This window comes from Sus scrofa, chromosome 8 (assembly GCF_054392235.1).
Source record: "Sus scrofa isolate SSC_HxYL_T2T_F1_AM1 chromosome 8, Sscrofa_HxYL_maternal_Yorkshire_Landrace_v2.0, whole genome shotgun sequence".
NCBI classification, from domain to species: domain Eukaryota; kingdom Metazoa; phylum Chordata; class Mammalia; order Artiodactyla; family Suidae; genus Sus; species Sus scrofa.
In genome coordinates, this window is record NC_139390.1 from 126,032,543 (window position 1) to 126,054,401 (window position 21,859).

The 21,859-nt window shown below is 40.5% G+C and overlaps 1 protein-coding gene across 2 annotated transcripts in view; it reads left to right on the top strand.

Annotated features, from left to right (window-relative positions):
* PPP3CA (protein phosphatase 3 catalytic subunit alpha) overlaps nucleotides 1-21,859 on the top strand; it is a 317,262-nt gene that overhangs the window by 151,350 nt on the left and 144,053 nt on the right. For both annotated transcript variants that reach the window (XM_021100471.2, NM_214128.1), the window contains 1 exon segment: nucleotides 3,405-3,605. In XM_021100471.2, coding sequence (XP_020956130.1) covers nucleotides 3,405-3,605 — 201 coding nt within the window.

A 21,859-nucleotide genomic window follows, 5' to 3' on the forward strand; every position in this document is an offset into this window, starting at 1 on the left:
CTTCTAAGAAGTCTATTTTCCCTACTTCCCAGACAATTATGAGAAAATTGTTTTGGAAAGAGTCAGCCCAAATAGCAACAGTTATTTCAGAATTTATATTAGCATGCATAAGCTTAATTCTTCCAATCCTGGCCTGCTGGTGTATCAGTAAAAGCAACTTGTTGTCATACACAAGGCTAGAGAAGGAAGGGGAGGTCCCATTTTACTAGCTCAAGTGTAGCCACTTAGGCGATGAGCTGATGAAAGAAATGTTTCCTAAGCACATTGGATTCTTTGGTCCAAATAGTTTTTGCTCAGTATTTGGCCCAGGTGTGTATGTAGGCCTCTTGATAAACAGAGAAAGCAAACAAATGTGACCTTTGTAAGGCTGGCATTTTCTTTATGAAGCCAAAAGGTGCACACATACACAAATATTAGCCCACTCTTATTTTTGTCCTAGAAAACTTTTCTCCGGCTGACAGCATCTCTGCGTTTGCTCTTTGGCATCATTGCTGCCCATCCTGGTTCCCTGCAGGCCTTGCCATCTGTTTCACCGGTAAAGGGGCCCATGTCATCAGGGTCCTACCATCAAGTAGGAAATGGAGCCTCTAATTGGCCTTTTCCATCTCTTTCCTTGCTCCTGTTTATTTGGAACCAGGTTCAATATCTCAGAGCAGGTGGCTTTACCTCAGCCAGTTACCTTGGAATTAGCAGTTACTGGAAGGTAAGAGATCTGCAGCCAAAGCTGGGAGCATCTGTTATTGCAGAGATCTTGGCCTTGGAGAGAGTCTAGGGACTTGGAAAAAGTCTAACTCATGAAGGTGATACCCTCCCTGGGGTGCTCTCCATTTGCCTCCCACCTTCTTAAATGCTTCAGTTCTTTCAGGTTTAACCCTTTGATCTCTCTGAAGTTCAGTAAGGCCAACTAATGTGCATGGGGCTAGACCTACTGCCTGGCAGTTAAGTCAGCCTCCTTCCCTTCTCTGTTCCTGTGATTCTTGCCTGACAGTTTTGCAGAGTCACTTAAACCCTGACAGTTGTCCAATTCATACCTTAGGAACTCACTTGAAAAAAAAAAAATCAGCTCTTGGTCCTTTCGAGAGAGTGTCCTTTTCAAGTTTCTCTCTCTCTACCCATCCCCCATCCTGTCTCTGGGGAATTTTGAGGAGTTGCCAGGTATGATATTTTCTAATATGACACCATGCATAAGGACCCAGGTAAAGACACATGGCTATCAAAATGGGTTCCAAGTTTTCTTAACCAGTATACCCGTGTTAGGTGAGAAAAATGGGAGAGGGCAAAGAAACAAAATGAACAAAATACTCCCCAAGTGCCTGAGGTCTAATGACCTTGTTTCCTCTTTTTCCTTCTCCTTGTTTAATTCTTGATTTAATTTTTTTTTCTTTTATTTTACACTACCCTTTGGTGTTATGCATTTTGTATTTTACTTTATGTGTTTGTATTTATTTATCTATTCCAGTATAAGCTGTTGCAAATAATTTTTCAAAATAAAAGTGGTCTTTATAAGAAACACCTCTCAGTATTCGTTAGAATTTCAGTTCTAGAAAGGGATTTAGTCATCACTCTTTAATTATTAAGCACTGTTTTAAGTACTTTCTGGGAGCAGTGTGGTGTAGCTGTTAACACAAGTATCCTGGCATCAGACTGCCAGAATTTATGCTCAGTGGGCCTTCATATAAATCACTAGGTGATTATCTTGGGCAAGGTGCATAATATTTTTGAGTCTCAAGTTCCTCTCCCACAGTAATGTTATAGAGACTAAATACGTTTATATGTAAACACTTGTACTTATGTCTGACTCATCTTACAGCTTTATTGTTGTGTCTGACTTTATTACCCCAACAATGCCTGGCATAAAATAAACACTCTATAAATGTTAGCTACTACTCTTACTATTTACTTTAGTTTTTATAACAACTCTCTGATAGATACAATCCCCACTTTACAGGTGAGGTAACTGAAGCCAAAGGAGGTTATTTAGTTTGCCCAAGGTCATACGTCGGGTGAGTGCGCAGAGCTAAGGTTTGTACCGGGTTCATCTGTCCATGAAAGCCTCACACATGTCCATTGAGTCAGCCATTGCCACTTCATTTTGGTAACAGAGTTAAATAGATATACTTGGACGGTTAGGAAGATTAAGCTTGCATCCATCAGTACATGTTCATTTCCGGATTTGTCTTTTCTCTTCATTTCTTGTAATTGCTCTTGGATAACGAACCTGGGCTATTAGATTGCACAAAATGTCTTGGCATAGATCTTACCATAAATCTTGCTTGTTGGAGAGACACTTTTAGGAGGTATGAGGCCTTAGGTGTATCCAGTAACAGCAAGTGTTTTACCTAAGAGGAATATGGAGATGTTCTTAATGCATACGGCCTAGTGCACATGGCAGAAAAAAAGTTAGTGAAGCAGTGTTTGTGCTTCTTCCAGACATTGCTAATAGATCTGATTTATCCAGTAAATGGACTCGCATGTAAAATGGAGAAATGATGAGTTTCTCTCACTGAAGGCCCTTAGTGGCCAGTTATCAGAAATTTAACCTCACACTACCATCTCTGCCCGTGGACTGTTGGATGTCCTGGCTCATTGGAGGAGTTGAGTGACTATCCTCTTACTGAATGAGTGAATGAATGTGTTCAAAGATGTGAAGAGAAACAACATGTACAAGAGAGCTTCTTACGGTTAAGAAGGCTCGGAGTACAGGTGGAAGAGAGATTGGTTGGCCCTAAGTCTGAGCAATAAGTGGAATTTGTCATTGTATCCTACTCCCAAATACCATGTGTCCTCCTGATGTCACCCTGTCCTTTCACTGATCAGGAGATTCCCTTCTGGATGTGCACAGGCAAATCCTGATTTTTCTGTTCAGTATTCAGTACATTTTTGCCTTTTCGCCCTCAGATTTCTGCTCTCTCCTGAAACAGTGATTTGGTCAGTTTGCTCTAAGAGGTGATTCTCATGAGAGGGCAAATCTGGTCTGGCATGTCTTTTCCCATCCCTCTGATTCCAGTGGAGAAACCTGCTTTTTAGTGGAAAAACACTAAAATGAGTCAGAATTGGGTGGATGGATGTATAGGAACGCTTTTCTTTACTGGTTCGATTATTGCTTAACGGAAACAAATCTCTCTCCTTTTTTGTTATTCACTCACTCAGGATCATCTAGATGCATGAGATAGGTACTGAATGGATAAGAACAGTGAATGTCCTTTCAGCAGCCACAGTATAGCCAGAATGAAGGGAAGAAGGCAGCCTTTAATACTTGATAGCCCTTAATCATATTTTAATGTGGGAACTTTTTAAATACTCCAGTAGGTGGTAAGTGATCGGGATAGATATATGGTGGTTCTTATTGAGTCTTTTGTTGTTGAGTTTTGGCTAAGGTAATAATTTGAATTTTTCTCTTTCAGCTGTCCCATTTCCTCCAAGTCACCGGCTTACGGCCAAAGAAGTGTTTGATAACGATGGGAAACCTCGTGTGGATATCTTAAAGGCACATCTCATGAAGGAGGGAAGGCTGGAAGAGAATGTTGCATTGAGAATAATAACAGAGGGGGCTTCAATTCTTCGACAGGAAAAGAATTTGCTGGATATTGATGCACCAGTCACAGGTAAGTCCTGAGGATGGAGACTGTCCTGTTGGACTCACCCTTTTTTGTTTTTAACATCAAATCAAAAGTCCTTCAGACACCTCCTTCACCTTATTTGTTGCTGCCACATCTGTACCTTAGAAACTAAATGTTTTATACATATGTAACAACACTTTTATTGTCATGTATTACCTATATGACAGTGTCACTTTCTATCACTCTAAAAAGTGGTGTGCAGCTTAGAGTGATGAAACCATTCAGAAGTAATACTTTAACTAAAACGGGATATTTTGTCAATAGAACACTGACTGTCACAAAGAACACAAGATACTCATTGGGAAAGATCAGGCCAAGCACACAAAGATTTCCCAAGTGGGTGATTAAGTGACTAAGTTAGAACCTTGGTTCTCAGAGTGTCATCCCAGACCAGCCTCACCGTCATCATCACCTGAAGATTGTTAAACATTCTCAGGAGTTCCCATTGTGGCTCAGCGATGATGAACCTGACTAGTATCCATGAGGTTGTGGGTTCGATCCTTGGCCCCACTCAGTAGGTTAAGGATCTGGTGTTGCTGTGAGCGGTGGTGTAGGCTGGCAGCTGAAGCTCTGATTTGACCCCTAGCCCAAGAACTTCCATATGCCAGAAGTGTGGCCCTAAAAATATAAAAATTAAATAAATAAATAATTAAAAATTAACTGCACATTCTCAGCCCCCAACCAGAACTACTGAATCAGATTGTCTGTGGTGAAGCCCAGCAGTCTGTTTTTGCAAGTCCTCTGGGTGATCCTGACACACATTAAAGTTTGAGAACCACTGAATTTCAGGAAGACCCAATTTCTCTCCTTCCATTAGCATTTTGTGCCCAGAAAATATGTCTTCATTTTTTTGAGTGTTTTTATTCTGTTACTTCTTAAGGGCAGATAAGTATTTGGTATAATTGGAACTACTATTAGACCATAAAAATTAAATCTCAAAAATTTGGTATGGTATAGGGGATCAAATAGTAGAGGCTTTTCATCCATCCTTGCTGAAATTTGCTTAACCTGCAGATATTTATTGATAGAGAGGCTAAAAAAAAACAAAAACAAAAACAAAAACATTTACTTTCTCTAAATTGTTATCATTCTGGCAAAGAGTAGAAATTTGGACATAGAATATTGTCCTTTTCAAAATAAAGGGGATGTTTAAAACATGTCATATGTACTTCTGATTGCTTCTTTCTCCCAAAACCTTCATATGCTTATAATATTATTGGCCTTCAAGTACATTTTTGAAGATGACTGTTAAGACCAAGGTAAACTCTCTTGATATCTGAGTAGAACTTCCTTGATGAAAATGCCCTGGAGTTCCCATTGTGGCTCAGTGGTTAACGAATCCAACTAGGAACCATGAGGTTGAGGGTTCGATCCCTGGCCTCCCTCAGTGGGTTAAGGATCCTGCGTTGCCGTGAGCTGTGGTGTAGGTCGCAGACGCTGGTTGGATCCCACGTTCCTGTGGCTGTGGTGTAGGCCCGCAGCTACAGCTCCCATTCGACCCCTAGCCTGGGAACCTCCATGTGCCAAGGGAGCAGCCCAAGAGATGGCAAAAAGACAAAAAAAAAAAAAAAAAAAAAAAAAAAAAAAAAAAGAAGAAGAAGAAAATGCCCTGAAAAATTCCTATTCCAAAGAAGATGACATTATTTACATTGTGGTTTAGGTTGGCAATGCCCTTTTTCTTATTTGTAATTCAGAAAAACAATGAGCAAGGCAGCAGGAGAAGTTGGCTGCAGTGGTGTTAACAGTCAGTGTTGGACCAGTGGTGAATAAATCAAGCTACGTACGAGTCCTGTGTATATCACTATGAACCCCTTTCCCGTGTATTAAAATGTAGTTGTGCATTATTATCTTTGACTTATAGACACTGCAGAAATATAAGAGCAGAACAAAGGTGAATATGCTTTACTTTCTTAGATGCTAAAATGTGTAAAAAATTTTAATATCTAAATACTAGCTTGGAATCCATCAGCAAAGAAACTACTTTAAAAAATTGACAGTCGGGAGTTCCCATCATGGCGCAGTGGTTAACAAATCCATTAGGAACCATGAGGTTGCAGGTTCGATCCCTGGCCTTGCTCACTGGGTTAAGGATCCAGCATTGCCATGAGCTGTGGTGTAGGTTGCAGATGAGGCTCGGATCCTGTGTTGCTGTGGCTGTGGTGTAGGCTGGCGGCTACAGCACCAATTTGACCCCTAGCCTGGGAACCTCCATATGCTGCGGGAGCAGCCCTAGAAAAGGCAAAAAAAAAAAAAAAAAAAGACACACACCCCCCAAAAAAAATTAACAGTAAATTCCACCTATAGATAAATGGTAAAGTAGTAGCTTTAAGTGGTATTTATATCCTTAAGCTTATTTGGTTTTGGTAAGAATGAATGGCTTGATATTTTATTATATCATAATATCATGAGTCTGTTATGATATTTATTATTATATTTTCTCCATTTCACATGATAATGTGTGACTTTCAATGTTGAATTCATGTGAAATTCACTAATAAATCCTGAAAGCATTAATGGGGGTACTAATTATAATTAAAAGGAAATATGTAGAACAGACATCTAGGAAAATGTCTCAGATGCTGTCAGCTCTTCTCTTTGATGCGGCTCTTATCCTGAAAGGACACCTTGGGAGGATTCTGAAAGTGTCACATTTGTGACATTTTGAATCTTTCTGGAGTCCATAGACTAATTACCCTTGTATTCAGTAGAAGTTGCACTTTGTTCTTTCTAGTGAGATTCCAGCTGACAGTTTGGCAAATTTCAGAATATAGATATGAAGAGACTTTAGAAATCATGGCTCAATTATGTATAACTTTCCCTGAGGGAGAAAAAATAAAGTCTTTTAGATAGTGACAGAAGGAGCTGTGGCGACATCACAGAGTATGTAGTGAAACTTAATGCCAGTAGAAAGAACCTTTCTCTACTGAGTGTTTGTTTCTTAATGAAAGCAGCATTTGGAGTTCCCACTGTGGCTCAGTGGTTAATGAATCTGAGTAGGAACCATGAGGTTGAGGGTTCGATCCCTGGCCTCGCTCAATGGGTTAAGGATCCAGCGTTGCTGTGAGCTGTGGTGTAGGTTGCAGACGCGGCTTGGATCCCGTGTTGCTGTGGCCTTGGCATAGGCTGGTGGCTACAGCTCCGATGCAATCCCTAGCCTGGGAACCTCCATATGCCTCAGGTGCAGCCTTAGAAAAGGCAAAAAGACAACAACAACAACAACAAAAAGGCAGCAACTTAAGGGAATCTCCAGGAGATTCCATTGCAAGGATCTCGTTCCCTTTTTTCTGGGAATAGAAAGATATGGAAGATAAATAGTGATGGGGATAGTTCATTTGAACATTTAGATAAAAAGGGAAAAAAAAATAACAACCCTTTTGCATATAATTCACCAGAAAACTAAATTCATGGCTTTGTATTCTGAGCTTTTTAGGCTGAAACATGGAGGACTGCAAAATAAAACCAGGGTACACTGACCGGAGAAAATTACCATCTCTTTGTATTTCAAGATACTTCTCACAATTTATTGGTAACATTTTATAGTGTATGATTGTGTTCTGAGATTTTATCTGGATAGCTGAACCAGCAGGGTAAGATTTATTTTTACATGTAGAATGTTTGTTAGTTGGATCTCTGAATCATCAGTTCAGAGGAGAAGGAAGAAGCAGAAGGGTTGGGGAGAAGAAGGAAAATAATAGAGTTACAAATGAGAACCTGTGAAAAAAGACTAAGGGAAAGGATGCAGGAACTTTCAATGTAGGGAGAAAAAGCCTGAAGCTTGACCACACGGTGGTTTTCAAGTGGTATTAGACATATCCTCTCTCCTTCAGATTCCTAAAAACCCAAGGTGAATGGTCTTCATAGAAACTGACCATCGCTTCTTGATGGAATTCAGCTTTAAGTGTAACAGATGTGTAAACTCACAAAACCAAACAAATGGTAAACATTTGCTAATGATGCATAAAAGCCACTCCCTTGCTTACCTACCTCTTTTCCTCTCTCCTACTTATTATTAATAAAAATGTTTTATTCAGAGTTCCCATTGTGACTCGGTGGTATCGAACCCAACTAGCATCCATGAGGATGTGGGTTCAATCTCTGGCCTTACTCGGTGGGCTAAGGATCCAACATTGCTGTGAGCCGTGGTGTAGTTTGGCAGATGCAGCTCCGATTCAGCCCCTGGCCTGGGAACTTACATATGTCACAGGTGTGGCCCTAAAAAGCAAAAAAAAAAAAGTTTTTCTCTCAAATGTTTAGAGAAGAGTGGTGCTAACATCTGTGCCATGATGGGCTCCCATTTTAAGAAAAATCTAGAAATTAGTGTCCCAGTTGTTCGAAATCTGGACATTATTTCATTCCTGTAGCATTTCTCTAATGTGTAAATTTTCAAAACTGCCCAACCTCCCTTCCTTCCTCCCCTTCAAGTGTTTTTAAAGCCAGAAAAGGCTTCTGTTCATTTAGGATTTTTTTTTTCTCTTAAAATTCTGTACTTTTGATTTTGGAGAAGCACCAGGAAGCTGCCTAGTTCCACCCTGGCTCCCCTCCATGTCCCTCTGGGGAAGGAAGCACTGTGTACCTTACCCTCCTGAAGCCTGGATTTAGATAAGCCCATAACCATCTCCTTGGGAGCAGAGCTGAGGCCTGGCTGTGGATGCCCAATCAAAACAAGGGAGATATGAGTCACCTTCTGCTCTTTTCTCTAAACCAACTTGCCTGATTAGAATGGTCACTGTCTCAGAGGTTTAATTTGAAGAATGTATTTCTGTATTGGAGGCATTTGTTGAAGGAAGATAGGTTTCCTTTTTTTGACCCCTTTTTGAAAATTGAGCTGACTTTATCTTTGTTTCCTTGCAGACGTACAGATGGGACATTAGAAAACATGGTCAACTATCTGTGTAGCCACTTGCTGTGGACTGATTGTCTGTGTCCCACTAGTAACCGTGCATTGAGGCTCTGATCCCCCCAGTGATGTTAGAAAGGTGGGGTCTTTGGGAAATCTTTAGATTTAGATGAGTTCTGAGGGTGGGCCCCTCATGATGTGGTTAGTGCCCTGATAGGAAGAGGAAGAGGTCAGCACCTCGGTCTTGGACTTCCCAGCCTCCAGAGCCGTGAGAAATAAATGTTTGTTGTGGAAGCTCTCCAGTCTAAGGTATTTTGTAATAGCAGCCAAACTAGGCTACAACCTCTTTGGGAGTTCAACTTAACAAACATTTACCTAGTATAGATGGTATGGATGCTACACAGGTGAACAAGACCTGGTCTCTGCTCTCCCAGGGCTCAGACTATAACCAGAAAACTGAAACAGATATTTGCTGAAAGATACACACATCAAACTATTGATTAAATGAAAGGATGTGATATAGATTTTTTTTTCGAGTAAATGTAGACGTACCCAACTGGATAGAGCTAACTGAAAACTGAGAAGATTTCCAATCTTCTAAGTGGCTAGGGTTTCCCTGACGGTGTCCACACTGATAATTATATTTCATCTTTGAGGTAAAGAAACTGTTTTACAGCTTGCATCTTTCTGTTCTGAATATAGATTGAGAACTCTTTCGAAAAGTTAGGAACTCTGAACATAGAAACAGATAAGGCTTAGTCCTTGACTGGAATATTCAAGGTCTAACGGGGGAGTGAGATACATAAATAGACAATTACTCTGAAATTCATTAAGAACTGTAATGAAGCTGCCTATAAACTAGTGTGGGAACTCAAAAAAAGGAATGCATGGAAGCCAAGGAAGTCGTGACAGATGACGTGATACTGAAGCGTGTGTGATAAGTGAAATTTTACTATGTGGAAAAGGCCAGCAAAGGTTATTGGGCAGAGAAAAGAGCACATCGAAGACGCTGATATTTTTTCATAAAGTCGGAAGGCCTGGTTTTGGAGATTTGCTATATGAAGACAGGGTCTCTGAAGGGTGTGAGAGGTAGGGGTGGGGCTGAGGCTGAGCTGGGATGGTCAGGGTCAGACACTAATCTCTTGTAAGCAGCACTTAAAACATTCAGTGCTGGAGTTCCTGTTGTGGCTTAGCGGGTTATGAACCTGACTAGTATCCACGAAGATGCAGGTTCGATCCCTGGCCTCACTCAGCAGGTTAGGGATCTGGCATTGCTGTGAGCTGTGGTGTAGGCCAGCAGCTACAGCTCTGATTTGACCCCTAGCGTGGAACTTCCATATGCTGCAGGTGTGGCCCTGAAAGGCAAAAAAACAAACAAAAACCATTCAGTGACTGTTCTGTAGGCACTGGAGCAGGTCTGGAGTAGGGCAGTTAGCACAAAATCAAGTTTGTGGCTAGGATAGCGTCCTGGATGACATGAGTAGACTGAGTCGGGAAGAACTCTTCCGAGGGGTTGAGCAGGAATGTTTCATTAGCCTTCAGGGTGCCGCACGATAATTCTGGCAGGGTGGGGGCATTGGATCTGATTTTGATTACAGGACCTTTCAAAAACAAGAGTCGACAATGACCTTTAACTGTCTGATTACTTTGTACCTAATATCTATTAAAAAACTTCTTGAATGTAGTAGGATGACTTAGGCAGGGATCCAGTTTACTCCATTTCTCCTTCAAGTTCTCATATTTTCCTGTTTTCCCTGTGACTTAGCCCAGAACATCTCCCTCACTTATAAAGCAGAAGCAGAGCAGGAACTTGGGGCTTTGAAGGGAAGGATTTAGAACTCATTTTCTGCTCTCTGGGCTGAGGGGATAGGCTGGCATCAACTGCTAATCTCTCCAGTTTGTCTGTTTCCTGCAGTGGGGGATTTGTCCCTAGGGCAGCAAAGGATTCCCTCAGTGGCTGAGCTGCCATTTAGCATGTCAGGCAGTTGCCAGGAGAACCCTCTGGCTTTGTTCCTGGATGTGAGAGTGAGCCAGTGGCCAAGTTTAAGGTCATGGCAGTCCTTCTCTTGCAGCAGCTGACGTCAATTAGGAGAATTCCCCTTGCCTTTCCCTGGGGAGAACTAAGTGGGGGTAAGAATCCAGTGTCTTTTGAGAACTAAATGATCAGTGTTTTTTCTCCTCTCACTGTCATTTGTCACTATCAAAGCAACGGGGCCTTAGTTTATATGGGGATAAAATATTACTCCTGAGGCATTTTGCCCACTTGTGATTTCAGTGGCCAAATCTTTAGGGCCTGCCCTGCAGCCAGAGGCCTATTTTGGGTCCCAGCCCACTGCTGGCAAGTCAGCACATTTCAGTCCGAGCCTGTGGCAGCAGCACCTCAGTTTGATGTTTTTATTCCCCCGAACTTGGACCCTTGATTTAAAAAAACGCCCCCCCCCAAGAGGAGTATAAGAGGGTAAAAGGTCACTGCGTGAGAGGCAGAGAGTCCTTTTTCCTGATCTGTTTTCCTCCCTGGTCTTACAAATGAGAAAAGGGAGTCTCAGAGTTCAAGTCAGTGTTTCTCAAACTTGAGCATGGATCACAGTCGCCTGGAGGGCTTCCTAGAACACAGATTGCTGAGTCCCACCTCCAGAGTTTCTGGTTTAGGAGGTCTGGAGGAGGGCCTGAGAATTTGTGTATCGTGCAGGCTCCCAGATGCTGACGGGACCCTTGATCTGGGACTCCCCTGCCATCCCCCCTCCCGCCCCCCGCCGTGGGCACCACTGGTTTAAGTAACTGGCCTGAAGTCTCAGGGCTGCTAACCATGCTGTGAACAGACGCCCATCAGCATGACTCCTGCCGAGCCATTGCCTTGTGTTACATGCACTCTCCTGCCTCTGTATTAGGTTGAAAAAGTCAGGCATTTCGGTTCCTTTGGCCAGAGTTTGTTTTTGCTCATTACCGAGGAAAACATCCTAAACCTGCTGTTCAAGGTTCTCAAGAAAGAGAAGGATTAAATAAGTTATTTCGACTCTTACTTATAGTTTATTATATTTTAAAGAAAAATGTATTTCTGTTAACGCAAGAGGGCAAGACCAAACAATAGTGCTTAGTATAGTTGGGGCATAGAGTTTAGCTAACAGTTTTTCCCAGTGAAAAACCTTTGTGATGCTTTTCTTTCCAAGCTCTTTGAGAGCTGACTATGGGAAACTACTGCTGGGACAATTTGTAAAGGAAGACCAGGATCAAAAGTATCTCTAAGTGAATTGTGTGATGATGAATACGGTATTATGTTAAGTAGAGTTGAGCCTTAGGAATTCAGCATCTGTGTGTAACATACAAGTCAGTAATAAGCCATTGACGTCAGTAAACATAGAACACCATCCAGAGGAAGCCTTTGACAGTCATTACAATTACGTCATAATTACATGAAGAGGTATTTTGCTTTAAGACCCGGTGGTGCACCCGGTCCCTTTCAGTTTGCCAAGAGTCAGTGCTTTTCATGAAGAGTGTAAAAGTGTTGACGCACCATTTGTAAGGTGACGCCTGTAGGTGTTTCCATAGGAATATAAAAATCCTCAAAATGTTTATTCTGAAAATTTGAAAGTGCTCTCTTGCCTTAATAGTACACTGATGGTTTTGGAAAAGGTTGAAATACGTTATTATCAATAGTACTTTAAGAGAAGTAGTGTTTCCAATAACACTGAAAGGCTTCCAGGTAAAGGAAGAGCATTCATTCTTCTTTGCTGTCTTAAAAGAAAAACGTAAACTTCCCTTCGTCTCTAGGAAGTGCAGATCATATTCACGGCTGCAACCCACCTCATGTTCCATTTTCTCGCTGAAGTGTCCCAAACAATTTTAGACTCCATTGATTTTATTCTCTTGTGGGCCAGTAATGCTTCTGGGCTCTAATGGACATCCTGAAATACTGCTCATACATTGGTACTGGTCTATGACAAAGTTTTTGCTGGTCCAGAATAAAATTATCTTTTTCATTTTAGTGTGAATGCTTCCTTTATTCATTTGAAACTATGGTGACAATTGATAGTAAATATTTTTTGTTTTGGAGGGTTTTTTTATGTTTTTTTTTTTTTTTTTTTGTCTTTTTAGGGCCCCACCTGTAGTTTATGAAGGTTCCCAGGCTGGGGGTCGAATCAGAGCTACAACTGCGAGCCACAGCCACAGCCACAGCAGCGTGGGATCTGAGCTACATCTGTGACCTACACCACAGCTCATGGCAATGCTGGATCCTTAACTCACTGAGCAAGGCCAAGGATTAAACCTAAGCCCTTATGGATACTAGTTAGAATCATTGCCACTGAGCCTCAATGGGAACTCCGTAATCTTTTTTTTTATAGGGACAAATTAATGAGTTATTTTTGTTGTAAGGCTAACATTTGTTAGGTTCTTGTTTTCTGCTAGTCACAAGTATAAACACTGTACTTTTAGTTTTCAAATCCTATAGCGGAAGTGCTGTGATCAGCTCAATTTTATAAATGAGGAAACTGAAACTTAATGAAATTGAGTATTGTATTTAAGATTACTGACGTAAAAAGTGCCAGAACTGATATTCAGACTCAGGCAGATCAGCCCTATGTATTCCTATTTTATTTGGGGTTGGAAGTTAATTTTTCGGGTCCATGAAATTATTAAATCTGAGAGTAATGATTTAACTACAGTTGCATTTAACTACAGTTGCATTTAACTACAGTTGACCCTTGTACAAAGAAGGGGTTAATGCTGTTGATCTTTCACAGAGACAGAAATGTTTGTGTATAGTTGGCCCTCTATATACGCTCGGTTTTGCACACGCAGATTCACCCAACCTCTGATCATGTTGTACTATTGAGAAAAAAATCCATGTGGCTCAAATGTGTGTCAATTGAGGGTCCAACTGTATATTGCACCAGATTTCTTTTTTTTTATTGTTTCATGCTATTCAATGTTAACATCTGAGGATATCGATTTTATGTTACGGGTTTGTAAATGTTGCTCTATTTCAGAATAATTTTACCCTAAGTATAGTGATGCACATAGAAAATCATGATAATCATGTAATGGAAATATATAGGAACCTCTTAAACAGAGTATGTTTGTGTCTATGCATGTGTGTAGATGTGTGTGGTTCTGTGTGTTGTCAGTGTAATCTTTTAAATAGCAGCTTTTCACTCTGTTTTTTCCTCCCATATAGCTATTTGTTGATAGCTGTCTGAATGACATGGGGGATTTTGGACAAATGAGAGACTGGATAAATATACGAACTGGTCAGAAGTAGTTTTTTATAGAAAAATCTGCTGTTTAGTGGATTAGTAAGGGAAAATATTCAATTTTGAGGCAGCTGCTTTATCACTATTTAAAAATGAATCTTCATATATAAAATGTGTATCTTCAAAATATTAATGCTTTTATGTACATATCCTGCCAATGTTAAAGTATGTTCCATGAAAGGAGGCCTTTAGGGAGTTCAGCCCTGGCTTTGCTTTTGTTTTAGTGGTCACATAGCTTTTCCTTCTGTTTTGTCCAGCTCCCCACCAGTGTCGTGGAGTGAGCCTTGTCTGGTGAAGGAATGTGAAATCCACAGAAGGGTTTGAGACCTAAGTCAGTCTTTTGAAGAGGGAGCAAAAGAGGAACTCTCAAAAAAGCCCAATATTATTCTCCTCATATTAAACCCAAAAAAGTACATGTAGAATACTGTATATGGACATAAATCCAATCCAAGGATGAATTACAAACTGGTAACAAGTGCCCTTTAAGTTGCTTTTGTGATATGAAAATAATATTTCTGCTTAACTGTATTTTTTAAAAATTGTACTGATTATTTGATGGTAAAATAAAGCAATCAACAAACTCCATATCTGGGGGTTATAGAGTCTAACAGATTTTTTGGGAACGACATTGTCTTTTAATATTCTGAATGAGATTTCTATTCCTTCTAGCAGATAGTTGCTTTTTTGACTCTAGTTTGGTGAATCATAGGCTTCTCTGTGATTAATTTCTGTTCCTATTTGACACTGTGGTTCAGGTACCAGGCAGTTTTAGGCATGGCAGCATTGTTTCATTCGTTTCTGAACGAGCTTTGGATGCCAGTGCTTTTGAACTTCAACCTCATAAGAGTCATATATGTAGGTGAAAGGAAACTTGACCTGTTTCATTTTTTTTGGTAAGCTTTTCTTCTTAATGTTTTTCTTCTTAATGCTTTCTGCGCTGAACTGTCTTTCTTCAGGTTTAAAATAAACAAAATCTTCTGATAGAGTAAAATTAGAACTAGTGGAGAGAAAAAATTGTATGTCATAATGAAGGAAACAAAATCACGAACTGAATTTTCTTTTACTCTTATGACTCTATTTGTAATTTTCTTTCTTTTTTTAAATAAAAATGACGTTGAGCAGTTCCCATTGTGGTTCAGCGGGTTAAGAACCCAGCTAGTCTCCATGAGGATGCAGGTTCAATCCTTGCCCTAACTCAGTGGCTTAAGGATCTGGTGTTGCCATGGCTGTGGCATAGATTGCAGATGAGGCTCAGGTTTGACCCTCTAACCTGGGAATTTCCATAGACCACAGGTGCAGCTGTAAAAGGAAAAAAAAAAGTGATGTCGAGATCACCATTTTATTTACAGTGCTTTTCTTTCCAGATTCATAAATTTTGGCTATATGCAAGACTATTATTGTTGGGATCTTTGGATTTTATGATTAATGCCAGACATTTTAATATTAAAAAATCTATCTAGAATTCATGAATTTGATTCCATTTTAGAGATGCAGTGAGCTCACCATCTCTGAATGTGCTTTCTGATTTAAGATGCCATCTGGTGGTATGCATTTGATACATCTAGTTCTGCTTTTAACTGCGATCAGTCTTATATCTTTTATTGCTTATGAAGGAGAATATTTTTGAAATAACTTGCAAAGATATTTGTTTCCATTTCAAATAAAGGATCCTTTGTACCTTACTTTCCGTTTTCTCAAAGTAATATGCATATTTACTTTGGTCTTTATTAACATAATCTGATTCTTTCTTAAGACAACACTGACTTTGAAAATCAAGCTACCATTTTAATAACCCAGCTTCGTTCAGAGAAATTTGTAGATATTTAGCATCTCCTTGGAAATCCTAATTACGCATGTTTTTCATTTCATTTTTGAACAGTAAAATTTCATTGGCTGTTTGGGTACCATGTGATGCATAGGAAATTATCAGACAGTCGTAAACATGAAACAGAAATTATTCATTTTAAATCTCTTCCTCATGTTTTAAACATTAAAAGCTCCTTCAAAGGTGAACCTTAGCTTAATCTTAACTACTGCTTTTTTTGCCTTCTTCAAGAGATAAGCTGGTAATACTTATTAAATATGTATCAAAGCTAAGTGGAAATTAGAAAGTAAATTGTCTGCATTATTGATATACATTATCTACTCCAGTTAAGAATCTGAATTAAAGAAATGTTAAAAGCACATGAGTTTGGGGAGTTCCCTTGTGGCACAGCAGGTTAAGGACACGGTATTGTTACTGCAGCTGCCTGGGTTGCTGCTGTGGGGCAGGTCTGATCCCTGGCCCAAGAATCTCCATATGCTGCCGGCATGACCAAAAATTCAAAAAAAAAGTACATGAGTTTTTTAAAGGCCCTTCAAAATTATTTGTGCCTGGGTAGCTTAGTTTAGTAAAGGTATGGTGGGAGTGAGCCAATTTGTAGATTTTTTTTTCCTTCTGTGGTCTATCATTCTCTGATTGTATTCAAACTTCCAGTCCAGCCAGTTTGTCTGAAGGAAACAAAGAAAAAAGAATGATACGAAAAGACATGGGAAAAGGCAGGGTGATTTCATCTCTGCTGTGCAGTTTACCTCAGGTACATCTCCTAATGACAGCATGCCAACTTTATTTTCTTCCTGTGTAGTGTGGCATCGGGGTTGAAAGTCATGGGTCTCTAGATTAGCATTCAGGATCTGCAAGTTCCTAGCTATTTACCTCTAGGCAAGTAATTTCACCTCTGTAAACCTCATCCCTTTCATCTTTGGAGGAGTGAGATATTGGTTTCATGCCTGTCACTCAGATAAAGGGAAATGCTACAAGCACAGCAGTTAGATAGAGTAAGTGCCTAACAAAGAGTAGCTGCTTTGGTATCATTGCTATAACCATTTTTGTCATGGCTATTATTATTGTCGTGTAGCTAATATTGCAACTATCAGTTCTGCTCCATTGTTCAATGATTAGAAGCATAGAGAGCTGTTAACTTCATTTATTTGGCTATTATAGCATACATTGCATTTTCTCGTTTATGGATGTGAGGAAATACTGAGATGGCTGTGGAATAAAAGAGGGAGCAGACAGGTCCTCATGCCTACAGCTCTCCACTACTCATCCTTTCTAAATTGCAAATGAGTTTTAATTTTAACTAAAGGAAAATAAATTTGGTTTTCATGGTTGTGACATCAGTATATCAGTTAGAAATAAAAATGTTTAACAACCCATGTAATATGGGCCAAGATGTCTTTTTTTTTTTTTTTTCTTTTTTAGGGCCACACCCACAGCATATGGAGGCTCCCAGGCTAGGGGTCCAATTGGAGCTACAGCTGCAAGCCTATACCACAGCCACAGCAATGCGGGATCTGAGGCATGTCTGCAACCTACACCACAGTTCATAGAAAAGCCGGATCCTTAACCCATTGAATGAGGCCAGGAATTGAACCCGCAACCTCATGGTTCCTAGTTGGATTCGTTTCTGCTGCGCCACCACGGGAACTCCAAGATGTCTTTTAAAATTAGAAGTAATTAACCTAATACAGGAGGGTGGGCCTTTGTTCAAGCATCTCATGTCAGAGTAGTAATACTTTGTATTTGACAGCTGAGGATCATACTGACACAAATATGTTTTCATTTCATATTTGGGTGATTGGCTTTTTAAAAAATATAGTTCCTTGTGCTGTACAATAAATCCTTGATGTTTATCTATTTTGTACATAGTGATATGTATCTGTTAATCCCATAGTCCTAACTTATCCCCTCTCCCTCTCTCCCCTGTTGGTAACCATAAGTTAGTTTTCTGTGTCTGTGAGTCTGTTTTGTAAATAAGGTCATGTGTATTATTTTTTAGATTCCTCATATAAGTGATACTGTATAAGACAGCTTTTGTCTGACTTAATTCACTCAGTGTGATAATCCCTAGATCCATTCATGTTGCTACAGAATGGAGTAATTGTCCATTGTACAAACGTACGTCTTTATCCATTCCTCTGTCAATAGACATTTAGGTTGTCTTCCATGTTGTAAATAGTGCTGTTTTGAACACCGGAGTGCATATATCTTTTCAAATGAGAGTGTGTTTTCTCTTCCAGATATGTGCCCAGGCAGGAGTGGGATTGCTGGATTGTGTGGTTATTCTATTTTAGTTTTTAAAGGAACCTCCCTACTGTTTTCTACAGTGGTTGCACCAATGTACATTCGCACCAGCAGTATTGGAGGATTCCCTTTTCTCCACGCCCTCTTCTGCATTTATTACTTGTAGACTTTTTGGTGGTGGCCATGCATGGTTTTTAAATGACAGTTCAAGGAACAGTTTAGTGTTGAAGAAACTGTGATGAAGCATTTGGTAACACTGGCCAGTTGGCAAGGTCACGTAGGCTTGGATTCCACAGAAAAAAATATCTATCAGGAGGTATCGATTGAGTGAGGATGATGAAAAGCAATTCATATGTGGTTGGGTTGAATCTGAGGAATTCGGCCAGGAGGACTAATGGGGACATTTCCATTCATATGAAAGATGTCCGGGGGACCTGTAGTAGCCAGGGAGATTTATGTTGAATTTCATGATGGCTGGGTAAGTGCAATGACAAAAATTCATGTCAACAGATAGGCTGGGAGTAAAGTTACAGTGGAAATAGGCATGATTCTTTCGAGGATAGACTGGAATAGGTTTGGGGGTTGACTTAGGATGGGTTGTCCAGTTTAGAATGGTGGAGGAAAGGAAGAAGAAGGATTATGCCAAAGTAAGTATTATGATTGATCAAAGGAACTGTCAGATGTACCCTCAGGGAAGGGAGCACAGTACCAACCATCAGTCCCTTGGGGGCCAGTGGGGACAAGTGGGAGGTGGTGTGACTGACTCTGTCGGATAGATTACACCATTTAAGGGTCAGTGATGATCATGGTTTTCAATACGTTTTTTAAGATGTAAAAACAAGATTTCTTCTTGAGCAGATTTTGATTTTCTGTTTAAGTAAGACTTGATGCTAGTGCTGTGGAGTGTTTGCCGTGCCACAGGTAAATAATGAAATTTGAACATCTGTGTAGAACATGAAACTAAAATGGAGTGTGGATGTGTTCAGTCTTGTGTTCTAGATTTTTTTGCAAGTGACATCCGCATTCTGTAAAGGGACTATTGTTAAGGTAAGGCTCTGTCACCTGGTGAGAAGAACGTTGGCTGTAGACTCAGTTAAGTTTTAATCTTGCTGCTGACAAGTTACCTCACACATCCCTCTCCTTTACTCATCAGTAGGAACGGCTGAAATAAGGTCTACCTGGCACTGCTGTGAGTCTTATCCAGAACGTCCCTCACACAATTCCTGAGTCCTATTAGGAACCCTGTGAACAAAAACAATCATTCATTACCATGGATATTGATGCTTCTGTACTCCTACCACCAACCTTCTGTGCGTGGATGCATACCTCTGTTTATATTTCATCAGAAAAGAAAAATTTATTTCTCCCTCTGTTGTGGCTTACACTAGGCAGTGGTGGGGACTGTGTTATTTGGTCTGTTAAATGTAATACTCACTTTTGGTGAGACACATCAAACACTTGCTGGTTTATTCAGCATTGAACCTCTGAGTGAAACTTCAAAAATCCAACTTGGATAGTCCAACTTTCTACAGACCCCTTTCTTGTCTTGTTGGGTGCTTTTTTATCATACCTGCATTGATTCCACCTTTCATCTGACTCATGTGAGTTGCTTGACATTTGTTTTAGTTCCAAGTGGATGTGGAGCTGTTTTATTGAGGATCTTCTTGCCGTTCTTATACCAAAAGGATATATTTTCCTGAGCCTGACACACGAAAAGGGCGAGGGGATAAAAGTAATGAAAGTGGTGCACACTGTTGTCTAAAAGCGGAGGAAGACTTAAGGACTGTTAAGCAGGAATCCACAGAGGTAGCGCCCGTTCTAAGCACACTTTGTCCCTGTCGTGAAGGATGTCACATGAGAAGACTGTTCTAGATGATCTCAAAGCCCCTTTCCGTGTTGGTTCTATACATGTATTTCTTACTCAGAGTACACATAACCTGACAAAACGAATGCCCTGATTGTGTATTTCATTAACCTTATCAGGGTTTTCTCCAGCCACACTTTAAAAACACCTCTGTGTCAAGGTGACCGATAACCCTAATTTTTGTTATTGTATGAGTTCCCTTCCCACCATACGATGGTTTCCTGAACGCTTCAGAACCATTGTTTCTGAAATGAAATATTTCGTGAGTTCTTTAATACCTGGAATGACCTCTGTCATCAACAGCATGATCTGTATTGTAACCCAGGTTTCCCCACCCTTCCCAACACATGTGTTTCTTTTTACAGAGGGGCAGTTTAACCAAAACATGTTTTTCTTTAGTATATGCTCTTTTCAGTCTTCTAATACCACTATTAAGTGAATCGACTGCTTTTTATTTGGAATAATTTTATTGTGGCTCTAGACAAAAGCCTGGTGAAAAGGAGATGGCTTTGTGAATTTTTCAGTAAATACTCTGATATATCACTATGACAGAAGAAGAAATATATTTCTGGTCCCCACCTTAGGTTCCTGAACCAGAGCTCCTAAAACCCTTGTAACCTCCTGAATGATGGGGGAGAGAGAAGCATCTTACATTGCACTCTGCCATCCCTTGGAATTTCCTGGGTGATAGGAGCATGCTTTGTTCTAAGGAGGCAGCTCTTGGTGGGTTCCTGGATAGCTTCAGAATGCGGGCCAGTCACCAGAAATACCAAACCGTGATCAGGAGCTTGGAACTTTCAGCCTTATCCCCTATCCACGAGGAAGGAGAGATGGCCTGGAGACCGAGTTAATAAAGCTCTCATGACCATGTGTTGAAGTCTCCTAAACTGCAGGGTGGGGAGGACGTCTTGATTTCTGAACATATCCGCCTGCTGGAAGGGCGGTGGACCCCCTCACCGCCTGCCGGGCTCCGCAGGGAGAGAAGTTTGTGTGTGCGGGATCCTCCCAGACCTCGTGGCACATGGTCTTCATCTGGCTGTCCATCCATATCCCTTAGAATATCCATGATAACAAACCAGTAAATACACATAAATGTTTCCCTGAGTTTTGTGAGTCATTCCAGCAAAACTTTGAGTGTGGGTTGAGGGTGGGGGTGTGTGGGGCAACTCCTGGGTCTTGGTAACCCAGTCTGACAAAAGCATAGCTGCCATCGGGACCCATCATTTGCAACGGGCATCGGAAGTGCCCACTAGCTCCAGGTAGTTAGTATCAGAATTGAATTAAATGACAAGACTTTCAGGTGATGTCTGGCAAGTTGGAGCATTGGTTGGTATGAGGTGAAAAAAAAAAAAAAAACAAAAAAAAACCTCATACATGTGGTATCAGAAGTGTTGTGAGTAGAGAAATAGTCTTCCTTTTATCCATAGCTACTGATGTTGTTGGACCTTAGCCTCTCTGACTGTGGGTTTTTACGTTTTTTGTGTTTTTTTTTTTTTTTTTTTTTTTTTTGTGAGAGGATGGGAGAAATGTTTATAGTAGTTGTGTTATAGTAGCAATTTAGTGAACACTTCTATTATTCCTCTGAGGGTTAATGATTTGCTCATATATCTGATAACTGGTCATATCCAAGCCCAATTATTAAATTCTTATCTTGTAAGAAATATTTGAGTTTTTTTCCTGTGGATATTTTCCAGCTGTAAGAGTCGTCTACTATCATTTGTGGAAGAGACTTAGAGACCCCCTCCAGCTCCCAGCCTCACAGAGGAGGAAAACAGATGAGGTGTGGCAGGCCTTGGGCGTGACGTGGTCTGGCAGTGTCCCTCATAGCCAGTTGGTGCTGAGTCAGGCCCAGAACTCTGGACTCGTGTGCCATGGCCCATTCCCCTGCTTTGCTGGCATCCATTTCCTCCTGAACAACAACGGGGGACATTGATGAGTTCACTTCTGCACCATACCCGTCTTACTTTCGCAGTGTAATCTCAGGGGGCTTTCTTGGAATTTAATGTATAAATTATGTATATCATGTATAAATTTAATGTAATGTATGTGCCTTCAGTGCATGCGAACAGCTGTTCCTTGGCGATAGATTTGAGGTTTTCTTCTTGCACCCAGCCTGTAGATCACATGTTAACTCACCCTTCCCCACTAACCTTTACATAGAGGAAGCCCTGAATGTCCTTCTCATTTTGTCCTTGACCTGCAGCTCTCTTCTGCCTCTTACAT